This window comes from Notolabrus celidotus, chromosome 6 (genome assembly GCF_009762535.1).
Source record: "Notolabrus celidotus isolate fNotCel1 chromosome 6, fNotCel1.pri, whole genome shotgun sequence".
NCBI lineage: Eukaryota > Metazoa > Chordata > Actinopteri > Labriformes > Labridae > Notolabrus > Notolabrus celidotus.
In genome coordinates this window covers 35939213-35958353 of record NC_048277.1, presented here as the reverse complement: position 1 = coordinate 35958353, position 19141 = coordinate 35939213, and the positions used below count along the sequence as shown (strand labels likewise).

At 40.1% G+C, this 19141-nt stretch overlaps 3 protein-coding genes across 8 annotated transcripts; 1 reads left to right on the top strand and 2 right to left on the bottom strand.

Annotated features, from left to right (window-relative positions):
• Positions 1–495: 495 nt before the first annotated feature.
• On the bottom strand, positions 496–2862 carry si:dkey-42p14.3 (EF-hand calcium-binding domain-containing protein 10). Its single transcript, XM_034686072.1, has 4 exons — positions 2719–2862; positions 1032–1196; positions 783–873; positions 496–678 (listed from the first exon to the last, which is right to left on the bottom strand). Exons 1-4 carry the CDS (start codon positions 2819–2821, stop codon positions 639–641), a joined length of 399 nt encoding a protein of 132 aa, XP_034541963.1. The 5' UTR covers positions 2822–2862; the 3' UTR covers positions 496–638.
• A 791-nt stretch (positions 2863–3653) lies between these two features.
• On the bottom strand, positions 3654–6865 carry c6h12orf73 (chromosome 6 C12orf73 homolog). Of its 2 annotated transcripts, none has more exons than XM_034685691.1 (3): positions 6735–6865; positions 4869–4989; positions 3654–3956 (listed from the first exon to the last, which is right to left on the bottom strand). In XM_034685691.1, the coding sequence occupies exons 2-3, from the start codon at positions 4974–4976 to the stop codon at positions 3837–3839; spliced, it is 228 nt and encodes a 75-aa protein (XP_034541582.1). In that variant the 5' UTR covers positions 4977–4989; positions 6735–6865; the 3' UTR covers positions 3654–3836. The 2 variants fall into 2 exon arrangements, with proteins under 2 accessions (XP_034541582.1, XP_034541581.1); XM_034685690.1 differs by lacking the exon at positions 6735–6865 and adding an exon at positions 5385–5527.
• On the top strand, positions 6760–18611 carry tdg.2 (thymine DNA glycosylase, tandem duplicate 2). 5 transcript variants are annotated; one of them, XR_004631571.1, is made up of 10 exons: positions 6760–6886; positions 10310–10650; positions 11209–11408; positions 11580–11649; positions 13462–13597; positions 13788–13870; positions 13970–14064; positions 14149–14320; positions 16707–16863; positions 18179–18611. XR_004631571.1 is itself a non-coding variant. In XM_034685689.1 (10 exons), the coding sequence occupies exons 1-9, from the start codon at positions 6876–6878 to the stop codon at positions 16811–16813; spliced, it is 1215 nt and encodes a 404-aa protein (XP_034541580.1). In that variant the 5' UTR covers positions 6760–6875; the 3' UTR covers positions 16814–16829; positions 18179–18611. The 5 variants fall into 5 exon arrangements, 2 of the variants coding, with proteins under 2 accessions (XP_034541580.1, XP_034541579.1); XM_034685689.1 differs by having other exon boundaries at positions 16707–16829; XR_004631570.1 differs by having other exon boundaries at positions 6769–7194.
• Positions 18612–19141: the final 530 nt, after the last annotated feature.

Below are 19141 nucleotides of genomic sequence, written 5' to 3'. Positions count from 1 at the left end.
TATAGTTACAAAAAGATCACTGTCAAGCTTTTCAGGATACTTCAAAGTTTGATCTGAAAAAGCAACTGGACTAGGATAACGAGCCTACTTAGAACTCTTTGTGACCACCTGAACACACTACTGTTAGAGGTTTGTATTTCCCAGCTCTGTTCTCGGTCTTGTCAGAACTGAAGAAGCCTTTCGGATGAGAGGTGAAGCGTCTTCAAGAATTTTTACCAAGTCCAGTTGCCTTTTCGGATCAAGCTTTGAATCACGATGACCTGGATGACTGAGACCCTTCACAGATTTGCTTACAGGGTATAAAACTTAATTTGTTTGAGCTTTTGAGCCTCTGAAAAAATCCTTGTGGTCAAAGGGAGGAGTAAATCAGGTTTCTACTTGTTAGATCAGTGTGTTAAAGAAACAAGATTGGACTAAAACGCATGATTTATTTCATTCTAAGAATAGTAAGGAAAGATCTTCCTTCAGAACATGAATGAAAAGCTGGACGCAGACTTTTAGATTAAAAAGACATAGCTGTTTTATTTTAAACTCTCAATAAAAACAATTTCTTTATAGCAAAATATTAATATCAGCATTCTGTTAACAACACAATAAATACAGTTCCAGCTGAGTGGGATAAAACATCAGACATCACTTCATATGTAAGCTGCTGAGCATTTCTGCAGGCCTTGTATCCTGTGACAAAAACAAAGAGGAACAAAAGTTACGCAATATTTTAAAATGCTTGTAAATGAACTATTTTTTAATCATGTATTTTTATCACTATGAGCTGCTCTTACGCTTCTGATTTGAAGGTGTCCCGTGATATTTTGTCTTCGTTTACACCTTCAGGACATTCATTGATGTCCTTTATGCCCAGGGTGGTCAGAGCTGTGAGAAAGAAACACTCAGTGAGTATGAATCACCTGGCAAATAATGACATAATAATACTGTGGATTATTTTACTACATGAATTGTATCTATTTTGTATCAATCATATAAAGTCTCACTGTCCTTGAGAGCTGTATGTTGTAATGTTGTGTGCTCACCCTGCTTGTATTGAGCGTAAGTGATGTACTTCTGGTTCGCTGGATCCAGGATCCCGAAGACTGCATCCAGGTTGGTGTTGTTGAATAGATTTGGCCCCTTCACGCCTGTCTGCTGGGAGAGTTTCAACTGCTTCAGCTGCTCCACCAGAAAGTCCCTGGGATTATCTGAAAGACATAATCAATTATAATGAATTACTGCTCTTAATAAGGCAAGCAGAGTCAGGGACATGTTTTAAATCTCTTCTTTAACAACATTTTTACAGACTTGCTTATATGTGACTTCATTCTTTTAACTGCCTTTACTTCTATTTTATTATTATTATTATTATTATTATTATTAGTTTTTATCCAACTAATTAATTGTTTTTAATTTTATTTGATAATATGTTGTTTAATAATTCCTTTTTTCATTTATTATTATAATATTCCTAATTTATCCTTTTCACTCTTTCTGTTTGTCTCCGATGTGATGTTGCCTTCTTCTTAGAACCTTTGTATTGTCCTTTTTAATGCCTTTATTTACTTATCCATTTTTGTTTATTTATTTGTATCTATTTATTTTTGAAAAACCTCTTAAACAATGATTTATTGGTCTATTGTCACACCACTTTATTCTGTTTAATTTACGCTTATTCTTCTTAACCTCACGTTGTATTCTGTTTTGCATTGTTAAAGTTCCTCCTCTCTGTCTGTCAAAAGGTTTACTTTGTTATTCGAACCATGCTTTGCTTGTCAAAACACTCTGTAAACATTTGTTCTTAAAGGTGCTATATAAATAAAGTTATTATCATTATCATTATCATTATTATTATTAAGATTTAAAACATGTTTATGGTCAGAAAGTTGTATGAGGACATTCTTAGCTTAAGAGAAGGCATGCAATATTCTGACTTTTAAGATTAAACCAAACAAATCAATCCTGACAATAACTTGCAGAAACTAAAATGATATAAATATATACTGTGCGATGGGACAGACAAGTGCCGGATAAAAATACAAACAACCCAAATAAAATTAAACAACAATAATAATCATTATGACAATGCCAACAACTTTTGCTTGTTGTTTTATTTATTGTGTTTTAATCTCTCTTTAAAGTGACCTTGAGTGTTGAGAAGGGCGATTTTAAATAACATTTATTATTATTATTATTATTAGTAGTATTAGTAGTATTAGTAGTAGTAGCAGTAGTAGTAGTAGTAGTAGTAGTAGTATAAATATAGAATAATATTAATATAAATTGGCCTTTTACTGATTAACATGACTTCTGGTTGGGTAATTGCACTGCTATTGAAATGCTCACACATGGTGAGTAGCTTTTGGCATAGTGTAAGACATCGCTGCATGGATTATGAGATTCATAGAAAGCTTAATATTAAAGGATGTAAGCTAGTTTACATAGCTTAATGTGTATATGTGACAAATTAATATTACAATAATATACAACACTACAGCTATGAGGAACGTATCTTCACAGTAGTTAAAGTGTCCTTTTTAATACTATCTATTTACCCGTTGCATGTTTCTCCATATTGCATTAATAGAGTCAAAAGTGCAACATCTCAGTCACTGTTATTGAGAAGCTAACTTTGACAGATGCACTACAGTTAGGCTAGCTTGCCAATTGTAGCATTAATCCCCTTTATTCATGATTCATGTTTATAATTTATATTAAAAAAGTTCAAACCCGGTCTGTAAAAGAAGAGCATGCTGGTCAGGTTGTCAAAGAGCTCCAGGATTTTGTGTTTCTCGAGATAATCAGCTGCATCCTTTTCTCTCTGGGCAGCCATCTTTGTTTACACTTGTTGCTATGATACGCCATCAGCCAACGGTTGAGGCGCGAGCTGCTTACTGAGGCTATTTGTTTATGCTAATGAGGAGACAAACATGCTAACTCGATGAATTAACATTATTAAAATATATAAATACAATAAAAAGCATTTAAAAACAGATCTTAGTGAAAAATAATGATTCAATCTTTCATAAAAATTCGTTTCATTAATAGTTTTATTTTTACTACACTACTTACCACAGACTGACCATTTAAAGGTACAGTGTAGAATTGAAATAGAAATAAAACAGACAGAAATGGAATATAATATCAATATGCTCAATGAGTGTATAATCACCTTATTTAAAAATGATTTTGTATTTGTTAAAGCTGCTGTTGGTAGGAATGGTGTAAAAAGCGTTACTTTTTTTCTGGTAGGTTTGGAGAAAAGGTCATAATACCAATCAGTACTCTTTAGTAAGTGAAGTAGTTTGAGATTATGGTGTGTTGACAGACGAGAGAGCACGGAGATGGACCAGACACGGATCTAGTGGAAGTCCTGTATTCCCCTCTCTACACACTGGTCCTTTAAAGACCTAAAAGTTATTAAAACTTTTACCCAAAGTCCAGACAAAGGTTTAGTTTTGCATTTTATTTCAAACTTTATCACTTAAGCCGAGGAAATAAAGTACAGATCAACTGTTGAATGAAAATAACTACAAATCAACACTGTTGGCTTGAACAGTATCATATCACTCTCTTTTAAACCCATGAGGTGAATCAACAGACACAGACAGATAGAAGTGATTTCGTTCCAAATAGGAACTGTAGACCAAAGGCAGCCAGACGCCAACAGTGTAGGATTTTATTCCACTTCACTTCGCTGGATGAGAAGAAAACACCAAACAGAAAACATCTATCGGATGTCCCACATTCGACTGAACTCCCAGGAACGTGGATGATAGTTGTTCTTCACAAACAAAGACATAGTCTCATTGGTTGTGTCTGTCACTGTGAGGATAAATAATCCTCCATTAGTCCACTTTTTGTTCTGCTTTCACTTGTTCATACATGGCAGCAGCTTCCTCTCTGGCTTTGTAGCCCAGCAGTTCTGTTTGAAGCTCTCCTGGTTTTGGTGGAACTTCTGGTATCGTCTGAAAAATACAACAAAAAGCACTTTTACAAAAACTTCCACATTGAATCTGTTTAGTTTATTGTTCTTTGTGTATCTAAACCTCCATTGACATTATCACAGCACCGCATGTCAGAGTATGTCCATGATTTCTGCAAATTTAAAGACTTTCCATACTTTCCAAAAACCTAAAAAACGATTGTCAATATTCCTTTAATGCAGCCCGACACATTGTAGGCCTATGTGATTATTTCATCCACATAAACACACATAGTTCACACTCCTCTCATCCCTCATTAGAGTGGGTGAGTAAGGCAAGGTAGTGCAGATAGTCTAATTTATTTCTCTTATCATCCCCTTTTAGTGTGTGTTTTGTGGGTGGTGAGAGCTAGCATATTGGTGGTTCCAGGACGCAGGAGCTAACTGTTAGACCTCATCAAGGTGTTTCTGGACCAAACATAACGAAACACCAGTGAAGGGAGGTATAGGTCCGAGGCTGTGATGGGATGGGTTTCTTCTTCCTCTGGATCTCTGCCGTAGATGTGCTAGACTCCAGCTGCTCCACTCACCACTATCATCTCTCTCTCTCTTCATCTCCCTCTATCCCTCTCTCCAACACGGTCTCAGCAGATGTGTGTCTAACATGAGTCTGGTCCTGCTGGAGGTTTCTGCCTGTTAAAGGAAGTTTGTCCTTGCCACTGTAACTTGCTAAATGCTGCAAAGGATGGATTAAGGTGAGATCAGACTGAGTCCTGTCTGTGAGATGGGACTGGATCTTATCCTGTCTTGATGTTGGGTCTTTGTTAATGATAGAACATAGAGTACGGTCTAGACCTGCTCTGTTTGGAAAGAGTCTGAGGAGAACGTTTGTTGTGATTGATTAACAAGTATCTTGTGTATTTTTTTCAAATACAGGTTAAAAAGTGTCCCTCACCAGATCAGGCAGGTAGTACTGGTGGACCACTTGTGCTCCTGCAAACATGGCCAGCATACTGGCACCAACCATCCTCAGGTATCGAGGCCAAGACACACCAGCTGGCATCTTCAATGAAGTCCTATATAGAAAAAAACATGTCAGATTTACTGTTTTTATTATACATGAAGCAATACATGTCCACAAATAGCAATTGTAAGTCATAGGATGGCTGAATTTGGCTCATTTGTTGCACAAAGAGCCACATAATCAGGATTATGTATGATGTAATGAGACAGTATGATTAATAACACTGATAATTGGCATCCTGTTACTAGTACAAGTATGCATTTTCATTAGATTATACTTCCTAGCTAGGTAAAATTCACTGTTTTGATGCAGATCATGCTGTTTACCACCTGCACAGTAGTTGTGACTATATGTTAGCCCTGATATGACAGCTTGCAAGGTCTTAAAGTTGTAATATCAAGAGTTTCTAACATAAACTAACATGAACTGACTAAAGTAAGACCTTACCTTGTTCAATGTATCGTTAGTTTAAAAAATGATCTTATAAATAATCTTATTTTCAGCATTTTACAGCTCACTGTCTGTCATTAGGACACACAGGCAGGTCATGCTGTTTGCTAACACAAAGATCGTTTAGTGAATACAGAGCACTCACTCTGACAGCATTTACAGGATCATGTTCCTGGTTACATCCTAAAGCATTTGTCGCATTCATGAACTTTGAGTTTGGGAATTGGAACCGTACAATATTCAGCTGGCTTTTTATTCATTATAGGGTTAAATTAAAACAAGATCTGGTGTTGTTTTCTGAGTGATTTAGGATGAGTGTTCATAACTTAACGATTTTTTGTCTCGCTCGCCTGCAAAATTGCATTTGATAGATGTTATAAAGACAATTGCAATGTTGTACCGTTTCAGTGTGGTACACAGGAAGAGTTAGGGACAATGAATCGCATCTCTAAGATTATGTCATTTTCATCCTATTTGTTTAATCTAAAGAGCCTACGTTTTTATGGAAGACGATTAGGGCCACTGAAAAAAAAATTAATTAAGGTCCAATATATTTTTCTAATGTTTTTGTACTGACTTTAATCTCAGAATTCTGACTTTTATCTCTGAATTCTGACTTTTATCTCTGAATTCTGACTTCATCTCAGAATTCTGACTTTAATCCACTGGGGAAAAAATTAAGTTCCAATATATTTTATTATTAGTCTAAAATCTTTAATCTCAGAATTCTGACTTTTTCTCTGAATTCTGACTTCAATCTCAGAATTCTGACTTTAATCCACTGGGGAAAAAATTAAGTTCCAATATATTTTATTATTAGTCTAAAATCTTTAATCTCAGAATTCTGACTTTAATCCACTGAAAAAAGAATTAAGGTCCAATATATTTTATTATTAGTCTTAGAAAAAAGTCAGAATTCTGACTGTAATCTCAGAATTCTGACTTTAATCTAGTGGGGGAAAAAAAAAATAATATTAAAAAAATTAAGGTCCAATATATTTTATTATTAGTCTAAGAAAAAGTCAGAATTCTGACTTTTTTCTTGGACCTTGATTGATATATTTTCAGTGGTCCTAATCCTCTTCCGTACATTTCTACTACGGAGTGATGCGCTTGCTTAAATACCCGATCTTTGTCTGCTCCGTTCTTCTGTTGCATAAATTCGTGTTGTGTTGTACGCTATCGCCCCCTAGCGGTAACCTCTACGAACACATACAGTGCGTTTTATAAGCTGTCAAAATAAAGATTCAATATGTTTTCAGTATTTAATCAAATTATTACATTTTCATTTATTAGTTATCGATTATAATAATAATATCAAGAGTCAACCATTTGTATTGTATTCACCTTGTAATACTCCTCCCAGCCAGCAGGGGGCAGTGGGTGTGTCCACTCAACCGTGTCAAACTTCCGTTTAGCGTTTAAATGGTCTTTGTTATGGGAGGATTCCAGGCTCCCCGTCCTCTTGTTTGAAAACTAAAGAACAAAATGTATGACAGGTACGTTAGTTTCCTCGTCTAAGTCTATATTCCATCCCTGTAGCGTCGCTTGTGGTTCAGAGACAGAGGCTGTGTTCCATGTTGTTAGCTGACTGTCTCACCGTCCCCCTCCTCGAAGCAGCAGTCCGTCCTCTTTGTGCCAGCGATGCACCCAGTGTGCAGAAACCAACACACGGCTTGTGTCTTTAATGTGCATGGATGCATTTGTCAGTACGATGATTGATCATTTATGTAAATAAGTCAACAGTTGAGATGGAAGAAAACCAGTTTACTTCATTGACGGTTCCCTCGGATTATTTTCAGCAATGGTGAGTTGGTGCTGGAGGAGGCAGGTCCCGAGAAAACTTCCCATTCTACCTCCTCGGCTTCACATTTTCATGCATGAGATGGAAAAAAAAAATCAGCATTTGACACATCACTCATGTTTATTTATTTATTGAGATGTCTAGTATTAAAGCAGGTGACAGGGTAATGTTAATTAAGACAGTATACCTTTAAATAATTGATTAATTAAAGCTGCTGTGAGGAACTTCTGGTTTGTATCGATTCTGGCGCCCCCTTGTGGACAAAGTGATACCTCTTATCTCTTGTCCTTTAGATGCAAAATGAGTGTCTTCAGACTATAACCTCATCCTGTTGTCTTTTAAAGGTGACATATCATGCAAAATGGACTTTTTAATGGTTCTCTACCTGAAATATGTGTCCCTGTCTACAAACCCCCCGAGAATGAAAATATTCCATTCTGCCCCTGTTCTGATTTCTCCACCTTTCTGTAAATGTGTGCTGAAACCAGCCGTTTCAGACTTCCGTGTTTTTTGTTGCGTCACAGCGACATCCGGTCTGTAACAGGAAGTCCGAGCTCGGAGCTTGTTCAGCCCATAGACTGTATAAAATACAACTCAACCCCTCCTCCATTTTTCATTCTCTGCACACACGTGTGCTAACAAGGAGCTTAGGAGGGAGGCATGCTAGTTGTAGGCTGTCTTAATAAACACAAAGGTCGGTTTTACTCCCCACGTCTGCAGATTTGAAGATCTAGTGGAGGATTTTTATTTTTCATGGATAAGTGCTAGCGCTAGTTAGCATAGCCACATAGCTACATGTTCGTAGCTGTGTACAAAGACACATGTCGACATACTGATAAATAAAACAACAAGAAACACTAAATCTGTGACCAATGGTTCCGAAAGGTCCTGCTGCAGGCGCCTCTCCATCAGGATCAGATTCTGGATCAGATTCAGAGGGTTGAAGTAACGCGGGTCTGTGAGCAGCCGTGTATATTCAGCCAACATGTAAACATTAGATCAACGTGCTGGAGAGCCGAGGAGATATCCACTTCCTGAGGGGGCGTGGTCAGAGAGAAAACAGAGTGTTCTGAGCAGGGCTGAAGAAGAGGGTTTTTCAGGCAGACCAAAATCTGATTTCAAAGTGTTTTCATGAGCATAAACTTTAAAGACATGTTTTGGGGACCTCTTAGACCAATATATATTGATGAAAAAAAGCGTAATATGTCACCTTTAAAAGCAAAATGAGTGTCTTCAGACAATAACCTCATCCTGTTGTCTTTTAACATTTAGATTTATCACACAATGTGATTATTTGCCATGAAAACAGCCCAAAAAGGGTTGTAGGGTGTTTCTAGAGCGAGATGTCAATCATCTGTTCTGACACCTCCCCCCTCAGAACAGTTTCAGGCATTAAAAATAACAACAGAGAAGGTGTCGGTGTTGTTGTGGATGGTCTTGTTTGCTTTTGAGGGTCATAAAGAGGCATCAGTATCAGTTTCAGTCTGTTTCTCAGCCACTTAAAAACTCCTCATAGTGCCTTTAATTAAGATGCATTGTGTTTACAAGTTTGAAAGACTGGATGAGTTACAGTAACATTACATGGTGCAAAAACCTTACATTTGAGATTACTGCAATATAACTGGTTGATGCGTACATATCTAACTCCAGAAAAACTTAATAGATACAATAGAGCCATACCTGATAGCTGTATCAAATGTCAGAGGGGAAAGGGTTTACACTTTTTCATTGCATTTCGCAAGAAGTGAATCAATGCATCCAAAACATTTTACAGATTCAAATACCTTTAATCCCACAGCTGTTTATACTTGGTTTGTACCCAGATCATTTGCACATAAAAAAGAATCAATATTTGTAGATTTAAGCATAGTAGTGGCAAAAAGAGTAAAAGCTCTCTCATGGAAAAACACCAGAAGACATGGTTGTCTGAACGATCCCTCTAGAGAAAATAATGTATGCAATAAAAAAAAACAACATCATTTCCACCAGATTCTGGACCCTTTTATTAATTACAGTGGGAACAGACTCGACTCATATAATGGAAATGCCCTCGGATGTATAAATAGTGACATCGACAGTAATCAAATCAAAAAAGATTATGAACTGAAAAAGTGTAAATTATAGATAATATATTGACCCCCAACCAAGAAGTGTAATACATCAGGGGGGTGTTTGATTTGATATGTTTATGTGTGTGTAATACATGCAGTTCTATTTCCTTATTTCCTTGTTAAACTGTGAAAACAATAAAAAGAATGCAGGGAAAAAACAACCTAACATTTGCATCTATAGAATGAAAATTCACTGTGCATAATCCCTTTATTTTTGCAAGCCCTAAAAGTCTTTACCTATATTATCTCTCCTTCAGAATAAGAGCATGACACATCTGATGCTAGAAGGTTCAGTATCTGTTGGTACAGAGTGAGCGGTCCTAGTTTTGTTCTCAGAGATATTAAAGCTGCTGTTGGTAGTCACAGAGTAAACATCTGTTCAGAGAGAGGGACTTCCAATGTCAACACTATCCTTCCCTACCAGATTTCCTCTTAGCCCCCCCAACACAGATCGGCGTGTGCAGTCATGATAGTGCCGGACTCATAACCAATCGGAGGACGTAGTAGGGGCCGCCCCTTAACCAATCAGGACAGAGGATTGGAGTTTAGCTGTGATTGGTTCGTCATAACGGGTACAAGGGAAATAATAACGTTGCTTGATACGAAGGCATTGGAAAACACAGAGATTTCGCAATAGTCTTATATTACCCCACTTACCAATGAGTACCGATGGGTATCATGACCTTTTCTCTAAACCCAGCAGAAAAAAAGTAACGTTGTTTACACCACTCCTACCAACAGCAGCTTTAAGCTTGTTTTAAAGAACTCATCATGCACTGGATGAAACTCAAAGAATCCAAAGAGGTGTCTGTCAGTGCATCAGTGTTTGTCAGCATCGTGTCTCGTTAAGTTTGCCTCACCCACGTCTCCATGCACCCAATTCAACACCAGCATGATCCGCCTTTACTTGCTGTCTCCAGGTCTTCTTATGTTTTTCTGCACCTCTCCCTCCCTCTCCCCCTCTAACCTTCTTCTTCCTCCCTCCCTCACACCCGTGTCTTTTCCAGGTACCAGTCCAGCCAGCAGCACCCTGAGGCGCAGCATGGGCTGCCCTATCACACCATGGGCTACTACACAGAAGGCCCCAGAGATGAGCCCGTCATGGCCGAGCTGTCTGTGCACCGCGAGCAGCCTCATTACCAGGAACCTGTGTATCACAACTTCTACCCCCCGGTTCAGAATCACTACCAGGAGCAGGCCTACCAGCAGAATGTCAGGGAGCAGCAACAGCAGCAGCAGCAGCAGCAGCAGCATCCTGCACAGCTGCACCATCCTCAGCAACAGTATATAACACAGCAGCGCGAGCCAAATAATCAGCACCAACCTCAGTCTGCTGCTACACCTCAAGGTACGGGAGAGACCAGGTTTTAGTCCAGTCTGATGGATTTTGATGACATGTGTGAGGCTGTGCTACATTTTGCACCTCAAAGTTGATTGTCAGAAGCAATGAACACAAGGATAAGGACTTCCTTTCCTGCAATAAACAAGACAAACTATATCTACATGTGAACATTTGACCAATCAGATTGGCTCAATGGGAGTGCACGCACGTTATTGTAGCATCAGCTGGCCTTCAGCTACCTTCAGATAGTTGATGCAACTTTGGTGACTTTTGCAAAGTGAGCTCAGATGACTGAGGGAGGAGAGAAGAGTGAGGACAGAGTGATAGAGAAACACCTTCTGCAGGAAAAAGAATACTTCTTTGATTTGGACGTAGTTTGAACCCTGTAGACACGGTTCATCATTAAAGTAAGAGTTGTGTAAAACATGCAGAACAGCAGAGAGAAAGATGATCGCTGATATAGTTGTTACACTATTATATCCCATGTCGCATCTCCAATGCAATCTTGAACAACGCTTCCAGCCTTATTGCTGTTCTCATGGTCCCTGTCCTCCACATTTCCAGCTGTCACGCCCGTGAAGAAGAAGAGAGGCCGGCCTCCGAAGCAGCAGTCGGAGGAAGGAAAGACTCAGGAGGAGGAAGACGAGGTGGAAGCGGCAAAGAAAGCCAAGAGGGTGCTCAACCGCTTCAACGGCATGTCAGTGGCGGAGGTCATGGCGAAAACCCTGCCGGACGTCATCACCTACAACCTGGACATCCTCATCGTGAGTCACTCCACGTGGTTTCAGTCAGAGACAGATTTATGATTCTTTATGGGCAATAAAAAAAGGAAAAATACTCAGACAGTCTTTGTGTTCACAGTTTCAGACACACACACACACACACACATACAACAATGTCTGTTGCCATGGTAACACCTTCATGTCTCTCCTCAGATTGGAATCAACCCAGGACTATTGTCAGCCTACAAAGGACACCATTACCCAAACCCAGGAAACCACTTCTGTATGTTGAAATTCAATCTCATTTCTGACAAGAGAGGGAAACAAACACCAGCTTTCACTTCTCACTTCTTTGACCCTGTTTGAGTTCATCGTTACAAACTCTTATTATTAAACCATGCAGAGTTCTTCAAATCGTACATACTACCCCCCCCTGTGTGTCACACACGCTTTCACCGTCAGTCTCACGCTCTCACTCTGCCAAGACAAATCTCACGCCAGGAAACTACACCATAAAAACTCTGTGGTGCTCTGTCAACTGCTCAAACATAGGATTCTGATCTGTCCTCCTTTGATTCTGATTAACTTCTGTCAGAGACAACGAACGAGAGAGACAGAAAATACTCCACCTTAAAATTTCTGGAAGCCAAACAGTGACCTCAGGCCGTATGATAGCGTCACAATTAAGTTGTGTTAGTCTAACTACTGTAGTAAAAATTTAAGGCTTCAAAGCATCCCTTATTTAAGCTAAGCTATCCTTGTTATCTCTACCTGACTTATTGGGACCCCTGACTGACACAGGTTTTGGAGTTCAGATTAACACCTCAGAAAGTGTTTGATGATTTCAGTGTTAAATCACTAATTCTTTACCTCTGATTTATATTAAACTCTTCAGTTTTAAAAAGACATCATGACAAATAATCACATTTTACGATGCAATGTATTTTATTGTCCCTGTAGGGAAATTTGTCTTCAACATCAGTGCTGCACATCTTACCTGCTCCTTCAAAAATCACCACAATGACACAAGAACACATAAATAAATACAATAAATAATACACATTCATACAACACACAGCATAGCCTTAAAGAGAGAGCACCATAACTTTGTCCCAACCCTAACAGGCTATTTAATATTTAAAATTCTAATAAAGATCGGCACAAAGGAGTTTTTAAAACAATTCAGTTCACACGCTTGGACTCTGTACCTTCTTCTAGACAGTAAAAGTTCATACTCAGAGTAAAGGATGTGCAACAGGTCTACAAGTATTCTCTGAGCCTGCCCAAGAACACACTGCTCAGAAATGGCTTGTAGGGAAGGGTTGCCAGTCTTTCCTATGACCTTCATGGCGGTCTGCACCAGGCGAGAGAGTTTGGTTTTGAGCTGAGAGGCTACCATACCATGCTGTCATCCCGTACCTAATGATACTCTCCAGTACAGCCTGATGAAACAAAAACACAGCCTGCTGATTCACACCAAACACCCTGAGCTGATGTAAGAAGTAGAATGTGAGCTCCTTTCAGGGATTTTAATTCATTCTTTTTATTTATGTATCAATAATTTGTTTTTTCCTTTTACATAATTTAATTTCCAGCACAAACGGTCGCATTAGTATTCACCAGAATGCAGGAGTTAAGTGTTGGTTGCTCAAAATATCCTGGGGGGAGGACCCCAGATCCCCCTCATGTAACCTCTGCATCAATATGAGTAGATTAAGCTTAAACTTTGAGTACCAGGTTTGCTCTTTGTTTTCTTTGCCCCTGCCCCTCAAGCAGCCGGAGCACACCATTCTCCATTCTTATGTTAAATCCATTAAATGTGATCCAAATAAGTGCACGTGGTTAAGTGCAGGTACATGTGATGAGGTCCATGTCATAAAAATCTCCCCAAAGTTGGCAACCCTGTAGAACAGCAGCCAAGCTTCTTCCATATGTCTTATTTCCCAGTGCTGTAAAACATTTTACTTTACCTTCAGAAGATCCAGGATCTTTAATTTAACATTTTATTGTTACTACATAAATCCAGTTTGAAAGTTTTTTTGCAGCATCAGTACCTTCTGGCACATTTCAATTCCATCTCTTCCTCTTTCTCCAGGGAAATGTCTGTTCCTGTCCGGGTTCACTGACGAGCAGCTGAACTACATGCATGACCAGAGTCTGCCGGAGAACTACAGCATCGGCTTCACCAACATGGTGGAGAGGACCACGCCTGGCAGCAAGGACCTCTCCAGGTGAAAAACACGACCCTGCACTGAATTTATTCACGTGCAGTTTGAGTTTAAACGTAACATGGAGTCTTTAAAGTTGATGCCTCTATGTAGAATGATCCAACAATGACAAACGTCTGATAAACATTCACCCTGTGTAATCTGATGAACACACACAGATTATTTTAACCTGTTGTTCTTGTTTTTGTTCCAGTAAGGAGATTCGTGAAGGAGGGAAACAGTTACTGGAAAAACTGCAGAAATACAAGCCATTAATAGCAGCGTTTAATGGAAAAGGTAAAACATTTCAAAACGACCTTTCCTTTAAGTGTTTCGACGCCTTCTTTTAGACTCTGAATGAGTTTAACAGTGTACTGATATGTTCTGTCTCTGCAGGTATTTATGAAATCTTCTGTAAGGAAACGTTCGGCGTGAAGGCGAAGAATCTGGAGTTTGGTCTGCAGCCCTACAGAATCCCTGAGACTGAAACAGTACGTTCAAACTACCAGAACTTCACTTAAAATCCACTTAACCACACAAACCAGAATCCTCACTGCATGTTTCCCATCATCCAGGTGTGCTACTTGATGCCATCATCAAGCCCGCGCTGTGCCCAGTTTCCTCGTGCACAAGATAAAGTCCATTTCTACATCAAGCTGAAGGAGCTGAGAGACGAAATGAAAGGCCTCGCTCCCGGCCATGATGTGGAGGAGACAAAGTACTCGTTCGATCTACTGCTAGCCAAAGGTAAACACTTCGACATCCCTGGAATATCAATGCATTGCTTTCCTGAAACAGTCACAGGAAACATGGTGGTCAGTATTCTCAGTTTGAAACAAGCGGCAACCTCCGGTCTCTAAATATGAAGCCCATATGGAAGTGTTATAAACTGCAGTTCATGAAGCGTCCGCTCGAGGCTGGCTGCAGAAACACAGGAAACCACATACACACCCATTCAAAGAAGACGATCTTTACAGCAGAAATTAACATGTTTACAGCTCATTTCTATATCGGCACACATTATACGGGGGGTGAATTTCTTTCTAAGGTGGCGGTTCAGAAGATATTAAGATTACAAGTTTTTGCCCAAATAAGGACATGACTGACTTGACTGACAGGTGGGAACACATAGCTGTTGGCTAGGAGGCTCAAAGCCCGCCTCTTTACGTCACACTAAAGGCTGATTTATACTTCTGCGTCTCCCCTACGCAGCAGGGGCTGACGCGGACATGAGCCCCACATACTTGTGCGTCGGTGTGTCCGTGTCGCGCAGCAATTCTCCGCCGAAACGCCTGAGGGCAGTGTGGTCTCTCTGATAGCCGGCCGCCTGCTTCCGGTCCCGCTACGATCTCTGTTTACTTTTCCACATCGATACAGAGCGTGTTATGTTAATCTACAGCTGATACATGTTGCTGTTTATCATACAGACATGATTACATGAAGAATAGAGAGGAGGAGATGAAATACACGGCCGATGTGCGGGATCCCGGAAGTGCTGTAAATGCAGGAAAGACAAAGCCGCCGAGCGGACCAATCACAGAGCTTGCGGTCCGCGTCGGCTCTACGGGGAGTTACATTTTGGAGGAGGTGCACGTCAGCTACGTGCGTAGGCCTCGGCGTAGGTACGGGAGCTACGCGGATCCCCGGCGTAGGGTACGCCGTTGATTCAACGCAGAAGTATAAATCAGCCTTTAAGGCTGGTTTCGAAACGGCCTGCTACATACTACCTACGAATGTAGTACTACTTACTGGGTTTGAATTTAGTCTGTAGTCTGACTTCTGTTGGATCTGGTCTGCAGTACGCTGGGCCAGACGTCACTGGATTTCCGGTTTCGGAAAGCGGAAGTAAACAACGGCGAAGCTGAAAGAAACTGCTTCTTTAGCATCACTAATGATTTAAAAAGTTAAGAAGTGGTTTATATGGAATTTAATAATTTTCACATCACCTAAAAACTGAGGTCCCCCCGTCAACAAAAGAAGAAAAAAGAAAAAGCGCTGTGCATTGTGGGAAACAGGACGCGAGGCAGACTGGTCCGATGCATACTGTGAAATTTTCCCAAATCAGTACGACATCTGGGGAGTTTTGGCATACTGCAGATTTTGCTCTTTTTCACTTACTACTTACTACATACTGAATTCTTGCCAAATCAGTACGTACTGCTAGTATAGTAGGCGGTTTCAAAAACAGCCAAAGCCTGGTTGAGTTCAGCATTTCCAATATGGCTCCCACCCACAATTGGCTTCAAAACAGCTCTTCAGGAACAAATGGATGATGTCACGGATACTACGTCCATTATTTATACAGTCTATGACAGGCGTGTCCAAAGTACGGCCCGGGGGCCAATTGTGGCCCAAGGTCCATTTATTTATGGCCCCAAGCTTCCATCTTAAATTGTGTTATTCATAGCAAAGAAATTAATCACCTTCTGAATCATCTGTACATTTGCAGTTTCTTTCATGCGCACAAACAAAACTAAAGTCAATCCAGAAACGTCTCAAAAAGCTTCATATGGACTACTTTTATAAAGGCAAAGCTCTGGGAATCCTGCAAGACGGCAATAAAGAAGAAACACAAGAACTCTTAAAGCTGACAGGTTTTCAAATTTATGTTTTTATCATGATGTGAAAATGTTCTTGATGAACACTAAAAGTTCAGAAGCCACAAAAGAGGACACAAGACAAGATCAAAATTAGGAAATTGTACAGAAAAGGCAAAATTTGATACATAGAAATAGTTCAGAACTCGGGAAAATAATTATTTTGTTCTTAAAATGTTGTCTGCTGGTCAGAAAAGTCTTAAAAACAACATGAAAAAGAAGTTAGATGATCGTGATCCTGCCATAGGAAAATAATGATACAATATTTTTCCCACATTGCCCCAGTTTGCTAATATTTATGTGGCTTGTGGAGAACTTAGGACTTCCTAGTTACTGTTTAATTGAGAAAACATTTAAAATAACTGTTAAATTGAGATTTCATATATACATTTCATGATTCCTAAGTCTCAGTAGGAGCCACTGGCCCTGAGGTATCCTGACAACATCAAATGTGGCCCTCTTTGAAAAAAGTTTGGCCACCACTGGTCTATGGTTTGAATTGATCAAACTTGTCTGTGTTGTGCTTCTTTCCGCAGAGGATGCAAAGAGGATGGCAATCAAAGAAGAACAGGTGGATCCAGAGTATGAGAGCTGTGGTCAGCTGCACAATGATGCAAGTCAAAGCAGCAACTCCTTCGACTAAAAGAGAAGCAGAGGAGGTGAAAAAAGAAGCCTGTCCACTGAAACACACAGGTAGTCGAACTATAATGTAGATTTGTTTTAATAAGCTGGATCTAGATAGAATTGGAACACTTTTTTTTTTGGTCAACAAACACTCGGTAGAATAAACGCAGAGAAGCTCTGCTCGACATGAACGTCATCACTCCGCCCACTTGCTCTCAAGGAACGCTCTCACGGTATTTCCTGCTGCACTCAGAATCAGAATCAGAAATACTCTATTTATCCCAGGGAGGGGAATTCAGTCATTACAGTTGCTCTATACACAATACACAAAATTAATACATGGTTGAAGTCCCTGGAGATCAGGAAGAGGGCACTCTGGTGGTCTGTCTGGAGTCTGGCTATGGCAGCGTTGAGACAGTGGACGCCGTAGTCGGGTTGGCAGAGGGGGGGGTGTAAACAGCTACCAGTATGACATGTGAGATCTCCCTGTGCAGATAACATGGTCGGAGGCACACAGCACTCTCGGTGCTCTCCCGGTCTGCCCGGACAGTCTGGAAGCCGTCAATGGAGACGTTGTGGTCGGGAATATCCTGATGCAGACACGTTTCCGTGAAGCACACCATGCTACATTCCTGAAACTCCGTCTGACTCCTGGCTAGTCCTGTTAGCTCGTCCATCTTATTATCGAGAGATCTCACGTTGCCCACGATGAGAGAGGAGAGACACGGCTTCTATCTCCTCTCCAGAAACCTCCGTCTCCTTATACCAGCTCTCCTCCCTCGCAGCTCTATGCGTCCTGAATCTCCAGAGTTCTGCAGGAATACACACATCTGATCTGGCCTGACTTCTTGGGTACAATTTACAAGAAGGCTGGCAGCAAAAATCTGGATTCAGTTGAGGTCAACAACTTTGTAATTTAAGTTCAGACATGCAGCCGACCAAAACAATATCAGGACATTTTCAGGAGTGCAGTTTTTGATCTTTCTTAAAGCTATAGAGCGTTTCCTTTGAGTGCATCACAATTTTGTTTCACACACACACACAAGGATCCAAATATAAACACACTAAAAGAGCAGGATATGCTGCAATGCATTGAGAGAAGTCAGAATGTAGGAAACTGCTCGTCAGTGAGCATCAACGTTTGTAACGCAGGTCTCAAACCTCAGATCAAATCAGCTCTGCTCGTGTGTTATGGAGAATTACTCATAAATTCACCAGGGTGCCTACCTTTACAGAAATTGCAGATTACATGAAACATTTACAGCATTCCTTTGAAACATCTTCTTGGTTGTTTCTAGATATATACGATAATTTAAACAAAAAAAACGTTTATGGTTGTATCATAAAGTAGCCTCTGAATCCATCTCATGTTGGTATCATGCAGAAATGGACGTAGCACACACCGTGACATGGAACCCTGGCAGCTGGATGTCTTTGCTCCAGAGATATCAGAAATCACCTGCAACAATAAAAACGCATCAGTGAGGGTAACAAATCCTCTGATGACACCACAGAAGAAGAAGAAGAAGAAGAAGAAGAGGGGTCACAGTTTCCTGAAGCACCGCGATGTGACGCACAAGCGAGATCGTCCCCACATCAGTTCCATTTTCTAACTCTCAAACAGACTGTGCTTGTGTTTTGGTGTTATTTTCTATGATTATTTATTGCATTTTGTATGGCATGTGTGTCCAGTGAGTTATTTTTGTATTTTTTAAAGAATGATTTTATGATTTATCAGTTAAACAAAAAAAAGTAATTGTACTCTGGAATTTCTAATTTGTAATTACAGAGTTATTAAATCTCTTCTTAAACTGGCATGTTGTCTTTGCTGTGAGTTCTTCATGTGAAGCTTAATGTTAGGAAACACACACCATCAGAAGTTGGATCCATCCCGGGGTGTCAGGTTTCCAAAGCTCTGCAACAAGAGCAGGGAGAGTGGTGTCTATCAAAAGACTGTCCCTCCCGATGAAGACTGGATCATATTCATGCAGAAAAAACAATAATTGGTGCATAAAAATAATCACAACACAGGGAATTAATTGACTGTTGCCCCTGCTGATCACTTCAGACTTTACTTTACTTGCATGCATACTTTTATACATACATACTTTTTACACCTTGCACACATAGCTTGTTACTTGTCCACCTTTGTTCTATTTATGTGTGTGTGTGTGTGTGTGTGTGTGTGTGTGTGTGTGTGTGTGTGTGTGTGTGTGTGTGTGTGTGTGTGTGTGTGTGTGTGTGTGTGTGTGTGTGTGTGTGTGTGTGTGTGTGTGTGTGTGTGTGTGTGTGTGTGTGTGTGTGTGTGTGTGTGTGTGTGTGTGTGTGTGTGTTCCTGTTGGTGCCT